We start from the raw sequence: 21,457 nt of genomic DNA, 5'->3' as shown, positions 1-21,457 counted from the left end.
CACTTTCTTTTCTAAAAAAGAAATTACAAATGACAGAAAATATTTGTAAAAGTGGATTTTGTTTCAGTCCTCTCTTCTGAGTTGTACAACAGAGCATTAGAGCCTGTCTACAATGTTTAATTACCAGAATATATTCATAATGATAGCAGAAGAAAGACGCAATTTGACCAGAAAGACATTCTAAAATTACATGAAAAAAAGTTTTTTAATAAGAAAAAAGCTTGTAGATTTATGAAATCTGACTTGATCAGCTCAGTTCAGCTTAAATTATTATTTTAAATAGACTCAATTGTTTCAAAGTAACTTTATGTTGATTTATTAAAAGATTAAGTATTTCTGTTAAGCATTAAATATTAACTGTAAAACCAATACCAAAGCATAACTTCACAAGACGCTGAACATTTCTCATTAAAACTTTTGTTATATTTTGTGTTGGGGTTCTGATACCCTACCCCACTTTATTTATGCAATGCCTCTCTTTTCTCATAATTTAAAATAAATGTTGCATCCTGGCCCTCATGTTTTTTCTTAAAGTTGACCTGTATTCAAAGTCCAAATAAATAAAAGCTCCAAAAAAGTGCTTGTCAAACACGATGGCTGCCCAGGGTGTGCTGACTGAACTGTGGAAACTCAATGGACTCAAACATGGAAAAATCAAGATTTTACCAAAAATTAGTTTTCAAAAAACTAACAAAAAAATGCATGAACTTTCATGCATTTTTTTTTTTTGCCAAATGAAAATAATCTCCATGTTACATATTAATCAAGCCAAAATGTATTTAAACAATTAAAATGCGCTCATCTGTTTTTGTCCAATTGCTTTTATTCATGTTTTAAAATCATAACAGGCACATTTAAAAATAAAAACCTGCAAAACACCAATTTAGATCTAGTCGATTTTGAGAAAACATAATAATGTGTTCTGTTAATGTGACTATTTTCCAATTAACTTCAGCATTTACAGCTAAATCCTGTTCATTAAAAAAATTATTTTTTCATGAAGAGGACTAAGAAGAAAAATACGTTTTAGAGTTTTTCTCACTAATGACATGGATGATGAATTAAATGTGGTTCTTACCTGGACAGATGAGAGTTCTTGTTTTCAGGTGAGTTGTCTGACAGGTGTGAGAATGTGTGTCCTGAGCCCCATGCAGGGATATATGTAACACAGGTAGAAGCGACACCACTTATAGCTTTTGACACACCCACGATTAGAAAGATGAGTGTGTGGGATTTCCCCCCGCCGACTTCTCTTTCTCCTTCTCTGCAGATTATCCTCCTACCTGCACAACCAAATTCTCCAGAAATATTCAGATCTTTAACCTCTTTCCTTATCGTTCGAGTTACCTTCCTCGCATCTCCGACTGGTCCACCGGTTTTAAGGCTTTTTTAGGGACCACTTATTGCAGTGACACAGAGGAAAACTAAATAGGTTTTCCATCAGTGCAGAACACACACACACACATGCACACACTCACACACACACACACACACACAGTTGACTTTACCTTACTGCATTCTTCTAGATAAAGACTTGCATGTAAAAACACACTCATGCATAAAGAAAATCACATAATAACTGAAGTTTGTGTGCTCAGGTGTTGGTTTTTGAACACTGTAAATGAGTTAATAAGCAGCAAAAACATACACACAGCAAATCTGTTTTTTCCTCAGGAAGGACAGAGTCAGGTCAGAAGATCCTGTGGGTTTGGATCAGCTGTGTGTCTGTGTGGCTTCAGCACATGGTAGGTATATTGTGGGGAAGTGTTGGCTCTGTGTCATCCTAGCAACAATACTTACTAAAATCCAGAGCCGTTTTAGACCAACGTAGCTACCAAATTAGACCAATGATAACAGTAACTCCTAAACAGCTGAGCTATCGACCAGAAAACTGTCTTTTTTCTGCAACTTTTGATTTGGATTGACTTTAAAAAGACAGAAAACATAGTATGGTTTTATTATGGGTTATGGTGAGGTGAATGGATGATGTATAACCAAGATTTAGCTTCTCAGCTGAGGCATAGTAAACCTTTAAACATATTATGCAAAGTTTACACTTTGCATGTTTTTATACTTTCATTTGCCTCTACTACTTCTAAAACAGCTCATACACTTAAAAAAATCACCCAGATGATAATAACATTAACTTACTGTCACCTTTTTGACAGTAAGTTAATGTTTTTTGGAGTCTGGAAAATGAGCTGTTTCAACAACCTTCCAATTGTTCAATCAAGTTTATTTGTATGGCACATTTCATTGATTGGTTTCATTGTCATCATAAAAAACACAAAAATACAAAGTTATTGAACACACAGTCAACAACTGAAACATTACACTTTGTCGAGTACCATCATTACACATCAAAATGTTGATTAATGTTTCATTTATAATGTTTCAAAAGCAACTCCAAGCTGGTGGGAATTTAGTTTAGAATTAAAGGCACTCAGTGCTTCGGCTGGTAAGTCACATTCGACAGACATTTCACCGTTACCTAGCAACACTAGCAGAGCATCAGCACATTTGGTCAGCTGGTTTTGACCGCTGTATGGGTGCATCTCCAAGACAAGCGTTTTGTTGTTGACTTCCCATCCAGAAACCTCCTAATGCATTTTCAATAGTTGTACAGGAGGCTCCAACTTCTGCTTTTCATAGATGCATGATAACATGAGTGAAAGATCTTCTTCCTTCTGTACAGGTTGGTACGAAATGATAGATTTGATCCTGTTTGTTGTAACACATGTTGTGTCACTGACACCTGGAGGGTGTCGTAATGGTTGAATTTAGCGTTTTAGCATTAGCTTTTGCTAAACACCATGTTGGTATAGCGTGTTAGCTGAATTAATGTTTATGATTAGTGCTTTTGGATTAGCACAATTAACTATTTAGTTAATGTTGCCCACCACTACAAATCTTACTAGTTAATTTTATCCAGGGATCATCAAGGATTTTTAGACATAGCCATAACAATCACCCTAATCTTTAGCTCCTTCTGCAAACTTTCAATAAGATTCAGGTCAGAACTCTGGTCCATATTATTTCTAGTCAGACAAACCTTGTTTGTGACTTTAAAGGATTACTTTAAACTTAAATCTGTTGGAGTAATGCTCAGTTTTTTTTGTTTTTTTTTTCATTTAAACATGCAAACATCCTGTAAAGAATCATCATGCAGCCCCAAACATTTCCACTCTGATGGAAAGAGAAAGTATGATGCCATCGTCTTTACGTCACGCTCTAACTCAAAGCTGTTAGCTGATGCCGATCCGCGCGTTCAGTCACAGATTCTACGGTTTCCTCCGATTACTTTCCCACCGGCGGAGAAAAGCCGAAACACTGGGTCTGAATGAGCTGCAGCACCTCATCAACAGAGAGACGGGACACACACACACACACACACACACACACACACACACTTACTCCATGGTGACTCAGCGAGGTCACTGATGTTTCTGTCGCTCAGGGGCTCTGCCGCTTTCCGATGTCATGGAAACCATGGCATCTCAAGGATGTCGTTAAAGTGTCCGCATGGAGTCCAAACTTGTTAACGTAATCCGTGTGTGAGTGTGGGTTATGTCACATCCGTCTGCTTGTTTGAGTGTGTTTCTGTCACACGTGTGTGTGTGTGTGTGTGCGTTTGTGTATGTCATTTTGGGCACACTGACAAAGTAAAGAGAAGATTAGACAAAGTTTTTCTGTTTCTAAGATGACTGGCTCGTATAAAATCATGTACGCAACCTTGTAGACAGGAGATACATCCGCAATTGTTTTTACTTTTTTGTTTTTGTTTCATTCAAAGCTTGAAGGCTTGATGTTACAGATGCAAATCATCTATTAATGAGTTAATCTAAAGTCAGTTGATCTCATCTATCAACTAATGATTAATTGATAAGCGGCCATTTTCTTGAAAACCTGAGTTTTCTCCAGTATCAAGAGGGCCAACCATCTTTCCATAACACAAAGTAAATTTAAGTACAAACACAGTGCAACAATATCATTCTGGTATTCATGAATACAGTTTTCTTTTAATCATTTTATTCAGCTCTTGTGCATAAGCAGAAATCTTTTTTATTGATTAAAAACAGGTGTCTATCAGAAGGTCTGACACTCTGTGTCCTCCATGGAGCAGAAGGTGCAGTGGCATTGCAGAGCCATTGGGTAGTGGTAGAGAGGGGAGACGTTGGGCAGGCAGCCCGGCAGCCGGGCCGTCATGTGTCGGATGCGGCTGTAGGTGCAGACACGGTGGTGCCGGTGGATGTACGGCGGCTCGATTATCGGTCTCTGCAGGGTGCACAAACGCAAACACATCACAGGCAGCTGCAAACTGGTTGTTCCTACCTATTTTATGAAATATACCTGCCATAATTTTACAGGAATATAGTAAGGTAATTTTATTTATATAGCACCTTTTCAGCAACAAGGTAGTTCAAAGTGCTTTACATGAATTAGAAGGAAATACAAACAAAACAACAAAACCAAAAGAAAGACCAAAAGGAAAGCTAAATATTGGTTCCCATGTTTAATAAAAATAAGTAGTCCATAATTTATAAACTATTAGGGGTTTCTTTGGCTCTTAAGTTTGTTCTGGATTAAAGAGGTATTTACTAAGTGTTGGTTCTCCATGTTTGCTAAGATTAGCGAGACATAAAATTAAATGTTGGTTCCAGTTGTTCTGGGTTGAGTTCTAAATTGCATAGAGCTAAATGTTGGTTTTCCATTTAACTTTCTGGGTTGTTAAGTAAAATAGTGACATGACTTCATATAAATGCAACAGGTCCAATTCAGTTGTTGCAATGCAGTTTAGAACAGCTGAAATTGAATTGAAAAATTGAAATTGAAATCCAGAACTATAGAGTTTATTCCATTTATACACAACAGTAAGTTTTAGTAAATTGTACAATTGTAAGTGGTAGAAAATCTCCCACAGATTTAATTAAGCAAACAGAATATTTGATTATTTTTTATTTTGTCAAATTAATTCAGTCATTATTTTGGTAAAATTAATGAATATCAATAAAGTTATCAATATTAATTGATTCTGGTGAAATATAACATGAAACATTTAAAAATAATCTGCACACTTTAGACTTTTATTCTTCTTTAAAGTAAATATTTGTTGACATATATTCTCTTTTATAAATAGGATTTAGAAAGTTCTGGTCGTTGTTTTACCTCCCAGGTATGACAGCGCCCCCAGCAGGCCTCCGTGGTGATGTGCAGCCCCTTACAGCCTGGCTTCTGGGCCACAAAGGAGAACTCGCGCACTGCGCAGCCCCGGAAACTCTGGAGCGGCGTTGTCATGGAGACGCACACCACAGCTGCCGCGGCAACAAGGAGGAGGAGTACGGAGAGGGAAAGGAGACGCAGCGGCATGCTGGGTATGTTGGGAACACATGAAAACAGTTAAAACAAATAAAGCGCTAAAATATTTGTTTTTAGCTTTTTGTCAGGATAAATGATAAATGTCACTGATAAATGCTGAACAAAAAACGAGTTTTCTCTCTTTTTGTATGAGTGAAATTTATCAAACTAGAAGGTGATTCACGGCGCCCTCTAGTGTTTATTTAAAAAACATTTACTTTCAGACCACAATAAATTGTCTAAGTTGTACATATAACATGGAGGGGAAATGGTGTCTTGTACTTTTGCTTAACTGACACAATCAAGGGTTGTTTACTTATTAATGCTGTTTTATTCATTAATAACACCAAACGTTTTGAATATAAATTGTCCGTACTGTGCTTTGTAGAAAAAACTACATTAAGCCATTTTACGTATCTATTCCAACTATGTCATTTTTAATGATTACTTTTCAGCATAGTAATAAAGAAACCTCACCTTTTAAGCTGAGAACTTGTTGAGGTTTCAGCTGCTTGTGTCTCTCAGTCTGGACAGTCCGGTGAATGGAACCAATCTGTCCCTGTTGTTGTTCTTAGAAGGCCATTAGGGTGGACGGACACTCTGACATCATAGCAATTCAATGAAATACCATTAGATACCCCAAGTCAGAAATAATAGAGTTCCTGGAAAATACTCGTGCTTGTCTATATTTTCTTAACCTCAGTCTGCATCCGTCTTTGAGTGCGTGTGTGTGTGTGTGCGTGTGTGAGAGTGTGTGCGTGCGTGCGTGCGTGTGTGTATGTGTGTGTGCGCGCACTTCTGGCTCAGTGTGCTCTGAGTGGAGGAGTGGCAGAACTGACCCTCCATAACAAATGCATACACACAGGGGACTTTAAACTGTTCAAATCAGAGAAATGCTGAATGTTACTGAGTATAAAAAAGTTTCTATAGATTAGAAGTTGGTTTGAAACAATACATTTTCACTATCGTCCAAGAAATAGGATCATAGAAAACTGTGTGAGGAACACCGTCAATCAAATAAATGCTCGCTTTTCCAACTCCTGACTCACTATTACACAACAAACATTACGTTTTTCCTCAAGTATACTCAATAAAATGATCTTCCCTGTGAAAATGCATATTGAGCACTAACCTTAAAACACACTACCCAGTTGTTTAAACAGTTTGTAATAATAGCCAGTTAGAGTAAATATTTTACATTAATACATTTTTTCCTGTTAATTTAGCCCTGACACTGACAAAAACAAGGTTACTTCTGCTCATTGTTATAGGTAAAATCGTATTTGAATACGGTTCAGTTAATTTATTCATTCATCTATTTGGTTTCGAATCCAGCTTATCCATATTTATGCGTTTATTTATGGTTTGTTATGTGTTTCTGTATTGCTCTGAATTGCCCAGTGTTTGCTGGAGATGGGCACCAGCAGCCCCTGTAAGGATATGATGGATGTTTGGTTCCTCAGTGAATCAGACATCAAATAAACTCAGTGGTGCTTTACGTGTGTCTGTTACCACGCCTGCAGCAGTTCAGACTTAGTTAGTATGACCTCATCAGACTGGGCCTGCAGAACGTTAGAGAACAGCACCAAATCAGACATGACACCACAGTGGACGGTTGGCATCCAATTAATGACAGTAGAGTTCAGTGGAAAGATGTTTAAAAATCCCAGGGAGCTTCATAAAGCTGAAAGAAGCCAAAAGTTGTTAATTTCAAGAAAGAGATACTCAAACGGGTTTTTACCATGTTCGATTTGGTAGTTCTGTGTGTGTGTGTGTGTGTCGGTATCAGGTTTTTATATCCTTATGAGAACCTATTTCTGTCTACAATGTGGGGTTATGGGGACCGTTGCCCCTTGTGGGGACATTTTCTTGGTCCCCATGAGGGAAATTGTTGTTTTTGGGTTAGTGGTTAGATCTGTGATGGTTAGGTTTAGGATAAAGGTTAAGGTAACTGTTAGGTATGTGATGGTTAGGGTTAGGATTAAGGTAAGGGTTAGGCTGTAGAAATTAATGGAAGTCAATGTGAAGTCACCACAAGTGATGAAAACATGACTGTGTATGTGTGTGTGCCTGCGCACTAGCAAACACTTTATGTTACAAATTTATAATTCTTCCTAACCACACAACATAATGTAACACACATATACAAGTTACTATTTTTGAAAAAGCTGATAGTTTATATTTAAACTCTGTTTTTAATGTTTTAACTTAAATAATGTGGACTAAGAGTGAATCTAACTCAGGGACCTTGAACATTTTAGTTTACTGCTGGAAATGTTTTTTTTTCTTCGTTTTACAAAGGAGTATAAGGGCCATGCTAACAATTTTTTTAAATTATGACAGTAAAATTAGAATGTTACCAGAAAAAGTCATAATAGTGTGAGAAATAATACATAATACATAATAGTGTGAGAAATAATACAACAATATTGTACATGAATTTATAACATCATAAATTCATAAGAATAAAATAATAAAAATGTGAAAAATGTTGAAATCTTAGGAAAATAAATTCATATTACATGAAAAGTCACAAGAAAATAGTAATTTTATGGTAACATAAATTATTTAAAAATAAAATAAAATGAGGAATGTTGAGCATCTTGTTAAGTTATACTTTAGTGTCAGTTTTATAAATAGGACATACTTAATTTTTTAACACATCAATATGAAATTATTATCAATAGCAGGACTTTGAAACAGTTGTGCAAACTATTAAATGTATTTTGAAGAAAGAATCGAGACGAACTGCTCAGGTCAGATCTTGATCACTTTTTTCTAGTAATTTCACAACTTTCTTCTGGTAAAATCATGTCTTTCTACTAATATTAAAAACAATCTTAGTCTGGCCCTAATGCGCCGTAATAAATTTTACCTTTGGAGCAGAAGAAAAAATCTGCAATGATTGCACTGATGTTCTCTACTTTAGAAATAGTTGAATTTTCACAAATATATGAAGTAAAAAAAATTCAAATAAAGCACACGAACATATTTTATAACCTTTCTAAATTGCAATATTTAAAGAATTTTTCTCATAGCATTGACGGAGATCAAAGTGATGACATAAAAAACAACACAGACTCCCAGAATGTTTTCTCAAAGTGAAATTTCATTTTGTTTTTTTAGCACATAGATGTTTTTTTTCCTCCAGTCTACACCCCCTGTTGTTATGTTATTACGTACAGTAGTAAGCTTCTCTACATTCAAACCCCCCTCCCTCCCACTGACGTGTTGGTCCCCAAAATATACATCTTTTCCAACCTCTCTATCATCCTCTCTATTGTTTTTATCATCAACAAAACAAACACAGATCATTGGGCAGACAGTGCAAATCTAGACGTTCTGTGAAATTGCTACGTAACGCAGTTGTAGTTTTTATTAACATTATATTCTCGTTCTGTTGCTCTGACTTATTGCCATGCTTTCATGTATAAACTCTTTCCGTCTCTCCTCCTTTTGCTTAATCGTCACTGCCTGTTGTCATTCAGTCCCATAGCGTCACCCCTCTGATTTAAAGCATTTTCTTTAATGTAATTTGGCTCAATAAACATGGCCAAAATATAGAAACATGACAGTCAGTGAAATCAACATAACATGTCTGTCTGTTGGGTGCGCTCTGAAAACACTCCCCTCTCCTCTCTCACTTTTAGTCTTGGATTAGGGCTGGATTAAGGTGAATTTATCAAATACTCAGAAAATCTGAGAGCAGTGAGAGCTGGGGTTTTGTTTTCCTGGAGACAGAAACAAGCAAATGTTTGTGTGTGTGTGTGTGTGTGTGCGTGCGTGCGTGTGGTTTTTGTATAGTTTTCAAGCAAAAACACTATAAAAAATTAAAATAAAAATGTCAAAAAAAAAGGAGTAAGAAAGTTTATGCCTGAAAGGTGAGACTTTTGTCTTGGCTTACATCAGTTGTGTTTTTTAATAGTTGCTTTCCTGAATCAAGACAAAGTTTGAAATCCATCTGAATGTTTCCAGATTAGAGGAAAAGTTTTTTTTAACAGTTTTACTATAACAGCAACAGCATTGATTAACATTTGACCTAAAACTGCTATGCAAGTTTTCCCAGATTCTGTTATAAGTTCATGATATAACTGTAAGTGTTGAGCTCTCCAATGTACTTTTTAAAAAAATTAATTTTCCTGCCTAATATTAAAGCTTTGTAGGAATCAAGATAATAATATTTAGGTCAACATTTGATTAATTTTTTATGTAATCGTTGTTTTGACTCAGATAATTAAATGTCTGTTGCTCATGTTCAGGTATTTATTTGTTTTTTGTTGATGTTTCACCTCAATCAGAATCTTAGAGGGATAATAATTCTGGTTTTATTTTGAAGTGGGGTTCTGTAGAGTTGCATCAGCTGTCAGCATCTTAACGGTGGATCATTCTGTGAGGTAAGGTCAACAAAGCTGGAGTTTCTTACTGAAAACTGAAATTGACAAAACATGAAACTCAACTGAGAAACAAGAGGTGCTATGGTGCGTCTTCACGTAAAAAAAAGGTGTTTCATGCTTTATTTTATATTTTTTTATGCTCTGACTCGATAGATGGAGAGGTTATCGAGTTTTTAAAAACCCTGCTACAACTCTACCCAGAAAACTGTTAGTTGTGCAACTCAGTAAATTGACTATTTGCTGTTTGAGTTATGAGTTTATTGCATCTAAATCTGAGTTTAGGAACATTTCCAGATCTCTGTTGTTGACTATGTGTTCAAGGCAAGTGCTTAACTACGCTGGATAGTAAAACAACTGTTTTTGTATTTTAAATTGCAACTAACCACTAATATATGTAACCTGACGAATTTCATTGAATGTAATTAGATTTATTTCAACTCTTTAGGATGAAATTAATCTAATCAAATCACCCCATTCACCAATTTGCATCCCCATTTCCTCCCAAAGTATTACCAGTTCATGCCATTCTTCCTCATTTCTTCCCTTTAAAGAAACTATTTTGTAGCTTTTTACTTCACCCTATATTGTTTCCAATAAACCTCAAACCACCACACAGCTAGGGTGGCGTATGTATACCAAAGGTGTCTGTTGATTAAAACTCAAAACATTTTAAATATCAGATTTGAATCATCTTTGCTGCCACCTACTGGTGAGTTATGCCAAATTAGGCCTAATTTGGAAAAATTTGCATGCAATTGCCCATATTTATATTTATCCTGTATGCACTATATTCTAATGATAAATCTCAGCTTAATCAAGGATTAGTTTGACACAAAAACAGACAAAAAATATGTATATGCTTACAAATAAATTCAGGTAGCTGCAGGTTAAGCCATCAGTTTGTTTGATTGTTGTATTTTCATGACCTTTTGAGATAAACTGTCATAAAAATATTGAAATATCAAATGTAATTCCATTTAATTGTTTAACGTGATCTGACAGCATTTTGTTACACCCTGTTTCCATATATTTTGGTTCTGATCCCCAACTGACCCGCTGATTAGAGTCACAAAAACACCTTACAGCCGACTCAGCAGAACATGGAGAGTTTTTGTAAATAGTTGGATGTCAAAGACTTTAGAAAAAACTGTTTGAAACAAAATGTTCTGTGGTAGATGCCACCATGTTGTGATTTACAAAATACGGTATGAAACGACCAGAACTGCAATGGTACAAAATGTTTAAAAGGCTGAGTGACCAGGATGATATTTGCAATGAACTGGAATAATCTAAACAGGCCGAGCTGAGCGTGATGTTAATAAAATAAGTATTTAAAATCCTTCTTCACCCAATGGAAGTGGAAACTTTACTCCTAAAGGTGTATGAATTTCACAACTTTGTTGATTCAGGCTTGATCTGGTGTGTGTTTGTAAGAGTTTCTGAAGGTTTGCCACAAAGCAGCTGACAGGTAGCTCTGCGTTTTTAGCATTTAAAAAAAAGAAACAATCACTTACATCGTGCGGTACATTCGAGAATCAAACCCCCAATCCCTTCAAAAAGGAGAGGAGAGAGAAAACGAAACAAAGAGAAAACTGCTTCTTCCTCTCAATCTCTTGTCACTCTTTCTACGCTCGTCTTCTGCTCACCGATTCTCTCACTCACTCACAGACACACACACACATACGCATCCACAACCTGAACATCACCTCCAAATAAGGTTACATTTCCTGATCAAATAGAAAATAAATAGCATCAGAATTGATTTTTTTTCCCCACAAAATGAACAAAGTCATACAAAAAGACAATAAAATGAACAACATAATTACAAAGCAAAATCATTTCTTGTCAAATTTACAAATAATGTACCTTAAGACAATGTGAATATCACGGACGCAGCAGGAGATAAAACAAGAGTTTCTTTTATCCTGTCTGACTCCCTACAAACACACAGATTATCCTGAAAGAATGAAAATATTGCTAAAATAACTTTTTTCTGTTTTTCTCCCCTCTCTTCATCCCACTACTCTATTTTAATGATCAGACAAGAATGAACAATGATTCTGTTGATTCACAATGAAAAAAGTTTTCATCTCCACGGTCACCTTCTAGCAGCTTCAGGTCGGCCGGACTTACAGACGCTCCGGGTTCGGAAATCCAACCGGACTGCAGCACTTCTTTTTTTCTTTTAGTTTGAAACCGCAGTGGTGTGCTTCATTTATTCACCTGTTATGTTATAGACCCGATTAACCAAACTACTGCGTTAATACAGCTACTGTTCTCATCGTGAGTTCATCGTAATTAGAGCAGAGCAGCAAACTGTTTTATTAGTAAGTTGGGCTGAAGCTGCATTTCCACCACTTTACCAGCTGGTGGCAGTAGAGAGACGGCTGCATTTCATTCAGGATGGGGTGAAGAAGATGGCAGCTAGCTAACATCCATGTAGCTGCATGATCTGTATGTATGTTTTGCACATGTGCTAAAAGAAATACTTCCAGCTGTGGGGAATTTTTATCTATTTTTTTTCTTTCTTTTTGTATTTCATTGTAATCATAAAAATAATATATGGCATAAACGGAATGAAGATAAAATGAAGATAAAAACGATTTAATCACATTTGATAGGTCTTTCAGAGGGCGCATCAACAGCGTAAATATCTTACAGTCCCCTGAGTCCAATACAATTCCACTGAATTAAGAGAATTATTACATTGTCTAGGAAAATCAAACTTCTTAAAGCAAGTAGTATTTAAATTAACATAAATATGTTGCACTTTGTGGATGATTTTAAGAACTGTCTTTTGGATTTTTGGATCGTCCCTTTAGGACGAAAAAACTGGGGAACTGCTGTAATTTAGCTTCTCCAAGGTCATTTCTGTTGGTTTACGGACTTGGCATGATGTTAAACACATGCACACTTAAGATGAGCAAACCGATAAAACTCCATTGAAGCCTAAATTATGTGTTCGTCATTCTTTCCATACACATTTTGTTTAGCTTTGTTTTGTTGAGGAGTACGGAAATTTTTAACTGCCAGAACTTGGAAATAAATTCAGGAGCAGCATCTTGTTAAATCAAGAAAACATTTTTGTTATAACAAGATAGAGATCTTGTTATAACAAGATTTATATATTATTAAAACCAAAATATCTTCTCATTTAAGTAAAAAAGGTTGTGACAGTAAACAGCAACATATCTTGAGATTTTTAGAAGTCATCTAGAGGAAAAAGGGTGAGAAGGAGAGTCGCAGTGAGCCACTTTACGCCTTTTTAACGAGACGTAGTCTGTCAGATAAGCATTTTTACATGTGAGAAACTTTCTCCTTTTAACAAGTTTTACATTTCCTTTTACCAAGATATAAAACTCATCTCATTATAGCAAGTAACTTTCTCATTTTAACATTTTTGCGTCTTATTGACAAACATTTCTTGTTTTAACAAGTTTTGCATCTTGTTATAACGACAAAGCTTTCTTGTTTTAACAAGAAATTTTCTCATATTAACACAGTTTACATATCCTTATAACAAGAAATAAAACTTCTTGTTTTAATCACAAAAAATTCTCGTTTTAACTAGATATCGCTCCTAAATTTCTTTCCAAGTTCTGGCAGTTAAGTGCTTCCGTAGGGAAAGGATTGCAACACGTTAGCTTCTCTAAGGTCAGTGCTGATCTCTTTCCGATTTGGCGTTGTGTTAATGAACACCCTAAAAGCTGATTAAACTCCTGCCTTATAGAAATGCCCACACTTCCTAATGATTAATTCAGTAAGTGTATTTTTTTTGCATTATTTTGCTGCTACTTTTTCTCTTCAATTATAGAAAAAGAGCAAGAATGTGCTTAGTTTTTCCCGTATATATGTATGTTTGTAATAAAATCCAAATGTCGTCTATGATGCTTGCAGCACGTCACCAATGTCAAACATTCATTTCAAAGTAAAAGAAAAACAGTTGCTGCCTGTCCAGTTCATTCCCCCTTGTTAAGGTCTGTTAAAGGGGTATTCTGCTGAATTTCAGCACTCACATTATGGCCTCACACTGCGTAAAAATTAGGATTTCCAGTCGGCCTTCCCCTTTTTATGGTTTCTGCTACACTAGTGTTTCTCCCATAATACACTACAGAAATATCCAGACGTATGTATATCTATATATATTTATATATATATAAAAACATCATCATCAGTAGTAGTTAGAGTAGAGTAGTAGTAGTAGAGTAACAAGTAAGAAGAAGGAACAATATTGTACTTTATACCAGAGTCATCACCTTCGTCATTAAGGTGTTCCGTCGGTGGCGCCCAGAGGAGTGGGAGGAGTCAGCGCCACACCTGGCTGTTTGTGTCTGAGTAAATCTGTGTGTGTGCAGGTGTTTTGTTTGTGTGAGATTCGTCTCCACAGCTCCTTCCTCTGATATTTACAGCAGATACGTACATGTTTGTGGGTTGCCTGTGTGCAGCGATCGCTTTTGACATTTGTGTGAAATTGCTTCGCCTGTTTTTGTGCTATGCACGCGAGGAGTTAGCATCTTTCAGCTAAAAAGGTAAAGATGAGGCCACGGTACGGAGTCTGTTGGTCGAATGTCGAGACAAGTTGGACACCAAAAGAGACGCTTTTTTTTCTGTCTCTAGTTTTGCAAGTTTACTGAACGGGATATTAAATAACGTGACAGTCTGCACCTGTTTGGAGTTATGATCTGCAACATGTACAGCTAAAAGTGAACCAGTTTCACACAACGCTGTCGGAAACAAGGCATCACAGAGATCGCACCTTTGTACAAGAAGCTGCCACCTCCATGATACAAGATAAAAACAACGGATTTTATACCTTTTCTGTCTCCCAACACTTTTCACCACCAACCTCAAGTCCCACCACCCTTTCCCCAGTATTCCCCCTCCTGTGTGCAGCGGCGCCTAGGTGGCGCTCTCCCCGGCTCCGGTGGAGGCGCCGCTGGGTTTGGGCTCGGGCTGATCGGACTGGGCCGTCTGCGGGGACGAGGGGCTCAGCGGGTCTCCTCTCTCGCCCCGCTCCTGGAGGTTGCGCTGGTTCCTGGCGGCCTCCGTTAGCATCTGCATGCGCCGCTCCTGGTACTCCTCCAGGCCTCGCCAGAGGTCGGCACGCTCCCGCTCCCGCTTCATCTCCCTGGCCGGGTGCAGAGACAGAAACCAACATGGTTAGGAGAGAAGAGAAGGATTTTATTTAGGAAAACTCATTGAAGAGCCATGAATTACTACTGTAGAGTTACACAAGTCAGTAAAGTATTTTAAAGCCAATTCACTAAAAAAACTGCAGAAAAATAATCCTTCATCCCGCTCCTTTTTCCATTTCTTTCTTCCTTGTGTCCTTCCTTCTTTTCTCTCTCCTTTCTTTCCCTTATTGTGTGCTAATGCCATTTCTTCCTTCATTCTTTTCTTCTTTCCATCTGTCCTTCTCTCGTTTCCTCCTTCCCTCTTTCTTTCATTCTTTGTCTTTCCTTCCTTCCTTGTATCCTACTGCCATTTCTTCCTTCCTTCCCTCCATCCTTCCTTCTTTGCTTCCTTCCGTCCTTTCTTCCTTTTTTCTTTTCTTCCTTCCTTGTGTCCCACTGCCATTTTTTCCTTCCGTTCTTTTCTTCCTTCCTTCTCTTTTTCCTTCTTTTCCTGCTTCCTTCTTTGCTCCCATCTTCCTTCCTTCCTTCCTTCCTTCCTTCCTTCATTCCTTCCTTCCTTCCTTCCTTCCTTCCTTTCCTTCTTCCTTCCTTCCTTCATTCCCTCCCTCCCTTTCTTCCTTCTTTCTGTCCTTCCCTCCCTCCCTTCCTCACTCCCTTCCTTCCTTATGATTTCTCTATTTAAACTTCTGACCACAGTAGAAATATCTGCCATAAAATCTAAGTAATCTTTAATATTTTAAAATTATTAACCAGGAAAGTCGAACATGTAAAAGTTGGGAATTTTTAATTAGTTGTTGTGGAAATAAAATTAATTTGTGAGCTTCTTTGGAAGCGCTGCTTCACCCTTCCTTCAAAGTTGGAGAAGAACTAGTTCCTCCTCCTAGCAATCAAAGTGACTTAGTTATTCCCCTGAACTGATTCTTATCTCCAGTTTGAAACTAATAAACAAAAGGATCAGGATTTTGTTGCCGGCTGACATTAACCACACTAACCTCTGGATTACTGTCTCACTGGACAGATAATGGAACAAGAGCTGATTTAAAAATGACTCCCGTTTCGTACTGTCCCTGAACACAACACGACGGTGAGTCATACTCACTTCTGTTTCTCCACTTTGTAGGAGGCAGTGAGGTCATCAAACAGTTTGCTGTTCATCTCCATGAAGGTCTTCAGCACGTTGTAGATCAGAGACACGATGGTTCTGGAAGAGAACAGGAACACTTTGAAAATATTCACGTTTTAGGACAAAATGGACAAATCTGGATTAATCAAAATGTTGGGATTAAAATGCAAATAGAGACTGATTGATACTCCCCACCAACATTTAATAACTTTTGCAGCATAAAAATATGATGAATGAATGTGATCAGTTCATCTCTCAGCAGGAGTAAGTTTTTTAATAGTTCACTAATTCACTTTTATTCTGTGTGAACTGAATTTACATGACACAGAAGTTACTTATCAACACTCACAACTCACAAAGGATGAATATGCTGTTTAATTTGATAAATAACCTCCTCTAATATGTAAATTACTAACAGATTGAGTTCAGTAGCCACAGATTTTTTTAGTGTTACAAATTGTCTGGTTTTGATGAAATTGTATTTTGAGCTAAAAATCAAAGTTTGAGGGTATTTAGCATGTTGGTCAACTTAAAGTTTATTTATTCTTACTAAAATAATTCTTTACCTACAGAAGAGGATTAGGGTCACTGGGAAAAAAAATCAATTATCAACATTTTTATATTTCTAAAAAAAAAAAAACTAAGAATTTTGGGAAGTCAAATTTTTGAGATTAAGAAAAAAATAATCTGAATTCTAACATTCGAGTCACAATTCTACAATGGTGCATTTTGAACATTATAGATAGAAATAATATGGAGTAAATTTCTGCCGATTTTTTTTTTTTTTTTTTTACCTTTTAAGATGTTTTCTAGAAAATTTCTGAGATCAATCTCAAAATTTCTGGTGGAAATATACTCCTTCTCTATTTTCTTCTATTTGCATCGATAGATGTGAATAGAGTTTGCACCAATAAATGAGAATAAAAATAAAATTCAAACTTTTTTCTCAGAATGTTGAAAAAGTCACAATTGTTTTTTGCTTAACTGAGAAAAATATCTAAATTCTGAGTTTAAAGTAAAAATTCTGGTATTAGACTTCACAAGAATTCTGAAAAAAAAAAAAAACTAAAAATTCTGAAAAGAAAATCAGAATTTTTTTTTAAATCTGACATTAAAGTTAAAATTCTGAGATTAAAACAAAGTTAGAATTTTTAAAATTTTGTCTTTTTATCAGAATTCCAGAAAAGGAAAGTTGTTTTTTTTTTGTGACCTTACTCTCTTTTGTAATATACCCTTTATATTTGACAACAGATCTGACGTTGACATGTCTCGTTTAATCTAAGCAGAACTCCATAGATGAAGGTGCGTCTGTGTGGCCGTACTGGTTCCAGTGCTCCTTGGAGACTCTGTAGAGCGTGGCGAACACCAGCGGCAGGATGACTTGACAGTTCTCCTCTATCAGGCTGAGGATGTACTCGTTGTTCCAGAAGTAAAGAGCGCGCTCCGCTACCTGAAACACACAGAGCAGCAGAGTCTTATCTCTAGATCGTACGATTACTGTAGCTTGCTAAGCTCCCCAGAAACATTTTTCTTTTGCTGTGTGAGTGTGATTTCTGTGGGTGTTTTATTTTGTTTGCTGCTCGTTCATCACCTGAAAGTGAGGGCTGGAGATACAGGCTGCTATCTGCTTAAAGAGAGGCTCCTGGATCCGGATGAACTGCGACGGCTCTATCACGTCCAGTATCTCCTCAATCTCCCCCAGGAACATCACCTAAAATCACAGATACGTTTTTATTTTACGACACAGGAGGAGGAGGAGGAGGAAGAAAGATAAATCAGCTGGTGTCTTCTTTACCTCTTTCTGGGTGCAGGTTTTGGGCCAGTACTTGAGCAAGCCCCTGATGATCTGCAGAACAAAAACAGTGCAAATGATACATCTGCATGTATAACACTCAAATTAGATATATGTATCTTTAAAAGTTAATAATTTAGCTTTCCAGACATTCATTTTAGTTGGTATGAAGGCACACACATTAAGAGATACATTTTATTATCAATAATGTTCCTGAGAGTAGGGAATAATGACTAAATTTTAGGCCCCACAAGGCTAAAATATCTTGTTTTCCAAACGCGTTACACTTTTCTAATGTCTCACTCTGAATTAAACACTGTATTTGTGTTTATGGAGTTGTTGTCTTACGTATTCAGTCACTGTAGCGTCTTTCTCCATGAACTGCACCACACAGTACGCTAGCTGCAACGACAGAAGCACTCCGGTTTGAAATAAAGAACAGATAATATATCAGGTCATAGATTACTGATGAGAAATAAGGAAGATTCATTTTGGTGATGATTCTGATGAAGTTTTCAGTCTTTTCAAATAAATAATGAAAAATATGTCATGTGGAGTCCCACAAGCTTTGGTGCTAGGCCCCAGTTCTTTGTGGTTCATCAGGGTTGTTGATGCAAATTTGCAAAACTGATGGGAATCTCTTAGTGCGCACTGAAAAGTGTCTATTTTCTCTGGATTACACATAGTTCTCATGTGATGTCACACTTGCAAGGTTTGTAACTGACAGCCATGTTGATACATCCCTGACCAACTGTCATGACGGTTGCTACGGAGTTGCTATGACAACAGTAAAGAAGCCACAAGCTTAGAACAAGCTCTCGCCTCGTTCCTATCTAATTTATAAACAATGTAAAGTAGATGATAAGATAAGGTAATCATACTTCATCATAATAAATAAAGTAGAAATAATAATAAACATACATTAAATAACAATTAGCAGTGACAGCCTTAAGGACACACACACGTCGCTCTGTATATTGTTAAATATATATTCAACATTTAAAACGCACAGCTCTGGAGACTCTGTGTGTTATAAAGTCTGACAGACTCAGGCCTTGCTGTAGCGTTCCTCAGCACATCTAGGACGCAGTAATCTGCATCTTCTCCTCAGGCTGTCCACCGTGCAGGAGAGGGGATGAGAGGCATCATCCTACAGCTCGTCTTCATCTATTACAACTATTATTCGATTACAGTTCCCACTTTCATTTTGTTGGTCTCGAAGCCATGGTTCGTCTATGCTTTCCGCTGCGCTTGCCTACCAAGATGGCGGTCAGGGGAGTGGGTCACTTCCAATCCAGACTTGTGGGAACTACGTATTTCAAGTTTTCTAAGATATTTGCATTGGAGATTAGGCCAAAACAAAAATACTTGGCAAGATTTTGTGTTTTTGCAGTATTATTTTGTTCACTCACGTAAAGATGCACAAATAATATTGTGGCCTTTTTGTTTGGACATATATGTGCACATAATACTGGAGAGAAAATTCTCCTACAGCCGTCAGAGAGACGAGGCTCTTATCCCTCAGGAACCGCTGAAGGTCGGAACGACGGGTTTTCCGACCCTGTTTGAGTGAGTGGGACTACATCAGCTCTCGTCTGCGCTCACTTACGCAGAGGCCAGTCTCTATTATTCAGTGTGTGTGTGTGTGTGTGTGTGTGTTTTGCGGTTGCCCCCTCCACCCAGGCCGGTTGCTGTGGTGAGTGGGCGCGTGTTTACTTCGGAACAAGTGATGTCACACACATAAAGTCCCTTCAGGCCAAATGTTAGACAGAGTTTAGACCTCCATTCTCTCTCCTCCTTATTGTGTTGCAGGTTCAATCAAATCTTTTTTTTCTTTTTGTTTGTTTGGGTTACATTTGGGTTGTGATTACTGCAGACTGAGTTTGTGGTGTCAGGTTGAGACGATGTTCTTCCTCTTCCTTACTGAGGTACAGTTAAGGACGGAGAGGGATATAAAAAGACTCGTGTGGAAACAGACATGTTAAGCTTAAGCACAAAGAAAAGCAGAAAGAAAAAGATGAAACCAAATCCTGCTGCTGAGAGGTGAAACTATTACAAGCATTAGAGAGGCATTAGAGGAGCTGGTTGGGGTAAATATGTTGGAGTCTGTTGTCAGGTTGGGCTTGGTGGGGGCAGGAGTCATTGTTTGTCTACGGATTATGACCTTTCAGTCTTTTACAGGTGCTAAAGTGAGGATTCCACCCATACTAAGCTCGCATACAGTAGAAATATTTCTGAAACGATCCGGTGTTGACTTCTAAAGAATCCGTGTCTAAGAAGAAGGAGGCAAGCGTGGCTCAAAGTTCTGTAAGGTGCGGGGTTATCAAAAAGCATTTCTTCTTTTTTCACACTTTAATGTTTTAGATAAGCAAATTTCACATCAGAAAAAACACACAGAGTAAATTAAAAAAGGAGTTTAAAAACAAAGGTTTTAAATTATAAAAGCACCGCTAGCTAAACAGTTAGTTACGTTAACCCTGAAGCACTAGTCATAACTTCAGCTACACTAATGCTAGAAGCTAATGCTAACGCTCTAAATTCAGCCATGTTGATACGCACCCCATAGAAATAGCTAAAACAGGACCTGTCCGACAACATGAAGTAGGTTAAAAGATCTCCAAAACCAAAACTCCCTGTCCAGATCTGAAGACATTCAGTAATAGATAACATACAAACTCTTCAATGTGTCTGGAAATGGTAACAAAGCAAAAGTGTTGGAACTCCAGCTATTTTTTAATAAATGAAATAATCATTTGAAAACTGCAGTTTGTTTTTAGTCAGCTTATTTTTGCAGGACATGCATATTGTCTGAAGACTTAAAACTATTAATACGACAAAGAAGCAAAACCAGAAGAAATCTGAGGGGGAAATTACTTTCCCAGCACAATATTCCCAACAGGCTGAACTTTAAATATATTTTTTATTCTGACAAATGCTTTTTTGTGTGGATTGTAACACTTATTTGTTGTTTTATTATCTTAGCAAACAATTAATTTGGGCTGTTAGAAAGGAAAAAATATGTAAAGGTTTTCAACATATAGTTTTTTTTTCCTTTTTTTTTAGTTTAGGTTGTTTATCAAGCTTTTGTTTTGAACTCTGACACACGAGAGAGGGATATAAATACTCCACACAGTTAAGAAAACTGTAAAGTTATTTAAATTTTCTGCAGGGTTGTCATATTCTGACATTTCCACCCAGAAGTGGGTCAGTCGTGCTCCCGTGTCCCTCCCCGACCCCATCAAAGCCAGTTGTTTGCGTGAGTGAGTTAATAATGCATGTGTGTGAACCGCGGGGGGAGCGGAGGAATGTAGGGCACGGCGGCACCGAGACCCAGAAAGCACAAACACAGGAGCCGCCGACGTGCCGGTGCAGAACAAACTGTACCCTCTGTAGCAGCAAATAATGTGGGACACAAATAAAACGCACAAACAGACAGCCTGCCATCTGTGTCATCAAATATTATGACTGCCTAAACACAAACGCACACACCAAAAGGTGAGCCGTCTCGATTGTCTGCGGCGCAATCCTGCCTCCTACTGGAGAACGTGACACATTGCAGGAGAGGTTCGGGCTGATTCTCTTACTTTGCTCTTTTGTTTGTTTATAGCCTTCGCTGGTATTTGGGTGTTTTTAGATGTTGCTCATTGCTGTGTGTATA

At 37.3% G+C, this 21,457-nt stretch overlaps 2 protein-coding genes and 1 long non-coding RNA gene across 4 annotated transcripts in view; 1 reads left to right on the top strand and 2 right to left on the bottom strand.

The window, feature by feature from the left end:
• Positions 1 to 3,961: 3,961 nt before the first annotated feature.
• Positions 3,962 to 5,903, bottom strand: gphb5 (glycoprotein hormone subunit beta 5). Its single transcript, XM_007574605.2, has 3 exons — positions 5,833 to 5,903; positions 5,167 to 5,368; positions 3,962 to 4,275 (listed from the first exon to the last, which is right to left on the bottom strand). Exons 2-3 carry the CDS (start codon positions 5,365 to 5,367, stop codon positions 4,087 to 4,089), a joined length of 390 nt encoding a protein of 129 aa, XP_007574667.1. The 5' UTR covers position 5,368; positions 5,833 to 5,903; the 3' UTR covers positions 3,962 to 4,086.
• LOC107833283 (uncharacterized) overlaps positions 5,301 to 21,457 on the top strand; it is a 48,153-nt gene continuing 31,996 nt past the window's right edge. For both annotated transcript variants that reach the window (XR_001659008.1, XR_001659009.1), the window contains exon 1: positions 5,301 to 5,372. This is a non-coding gene — a long non-coding RNA (uncharacterized LOC107833283). The remainder of the gene's footprint in view (positions 5,373 to 21,457) is intronic.
• Positions 9,160 to 21,457, bottom strand: part of ppp2r5b (protein phosphatase 2, regulatory subunit B', beta) — a 46,275-nt gene continuing 33,977 nt past the window's right edge. The window contains exons 8-13 of the mRNA XM_007574604.2: positions 18,148 to 18,201; positions 17,803 to 17,853; positions 17,599 to 17,718; positions 17,330 to 17,457; positions 15,984 to 16,085; positions 9,160 to 14,877 (exon numbers count right to left, since the gene is read on the bottom strand). Of these exons, the coding sequence (XP_007574666.1) occupies positions 14,649 to 14,877; positions 15,984 to 16,085; positions 17,330 to 17,457; positions 17,599 to 17,718; positions 17,803 to 17,853; positions 18,148 to 18,201 (684 nt within the window). The 3' untranslated portion in view covers positions 9,160 to 14,648. The remainder of the gene's footprint in view (positions 14,878 to 15,983; positions 16,086 to 17,329; positions 17,458 to 17,598; positions 17,719 to 17,802; positions 17,854 to 18,147; positions 18,202 to 21,457) is intronic.

The sequence above is a fragment of the Poecilia formosa genome, unplaced genomic scaffold (assembly GCF_000485575.1).
Source record: "Poecilia formosa unplaced genomic scaffold, Poecilia_formosa-5.1.2 Scaffold357, whole genome shotgun sequence".
Taxonomy (NCBI): domain Eukaryota; kingdom Metazoa; phylum Chordata; class Actinopteri; order Cyprinodontiformes; family Poeciliidae; genus Poecilia; species Poecilia formosa.
This window is presented reverse-complemented; position numbering and strand designations above follow the sequence as displayed.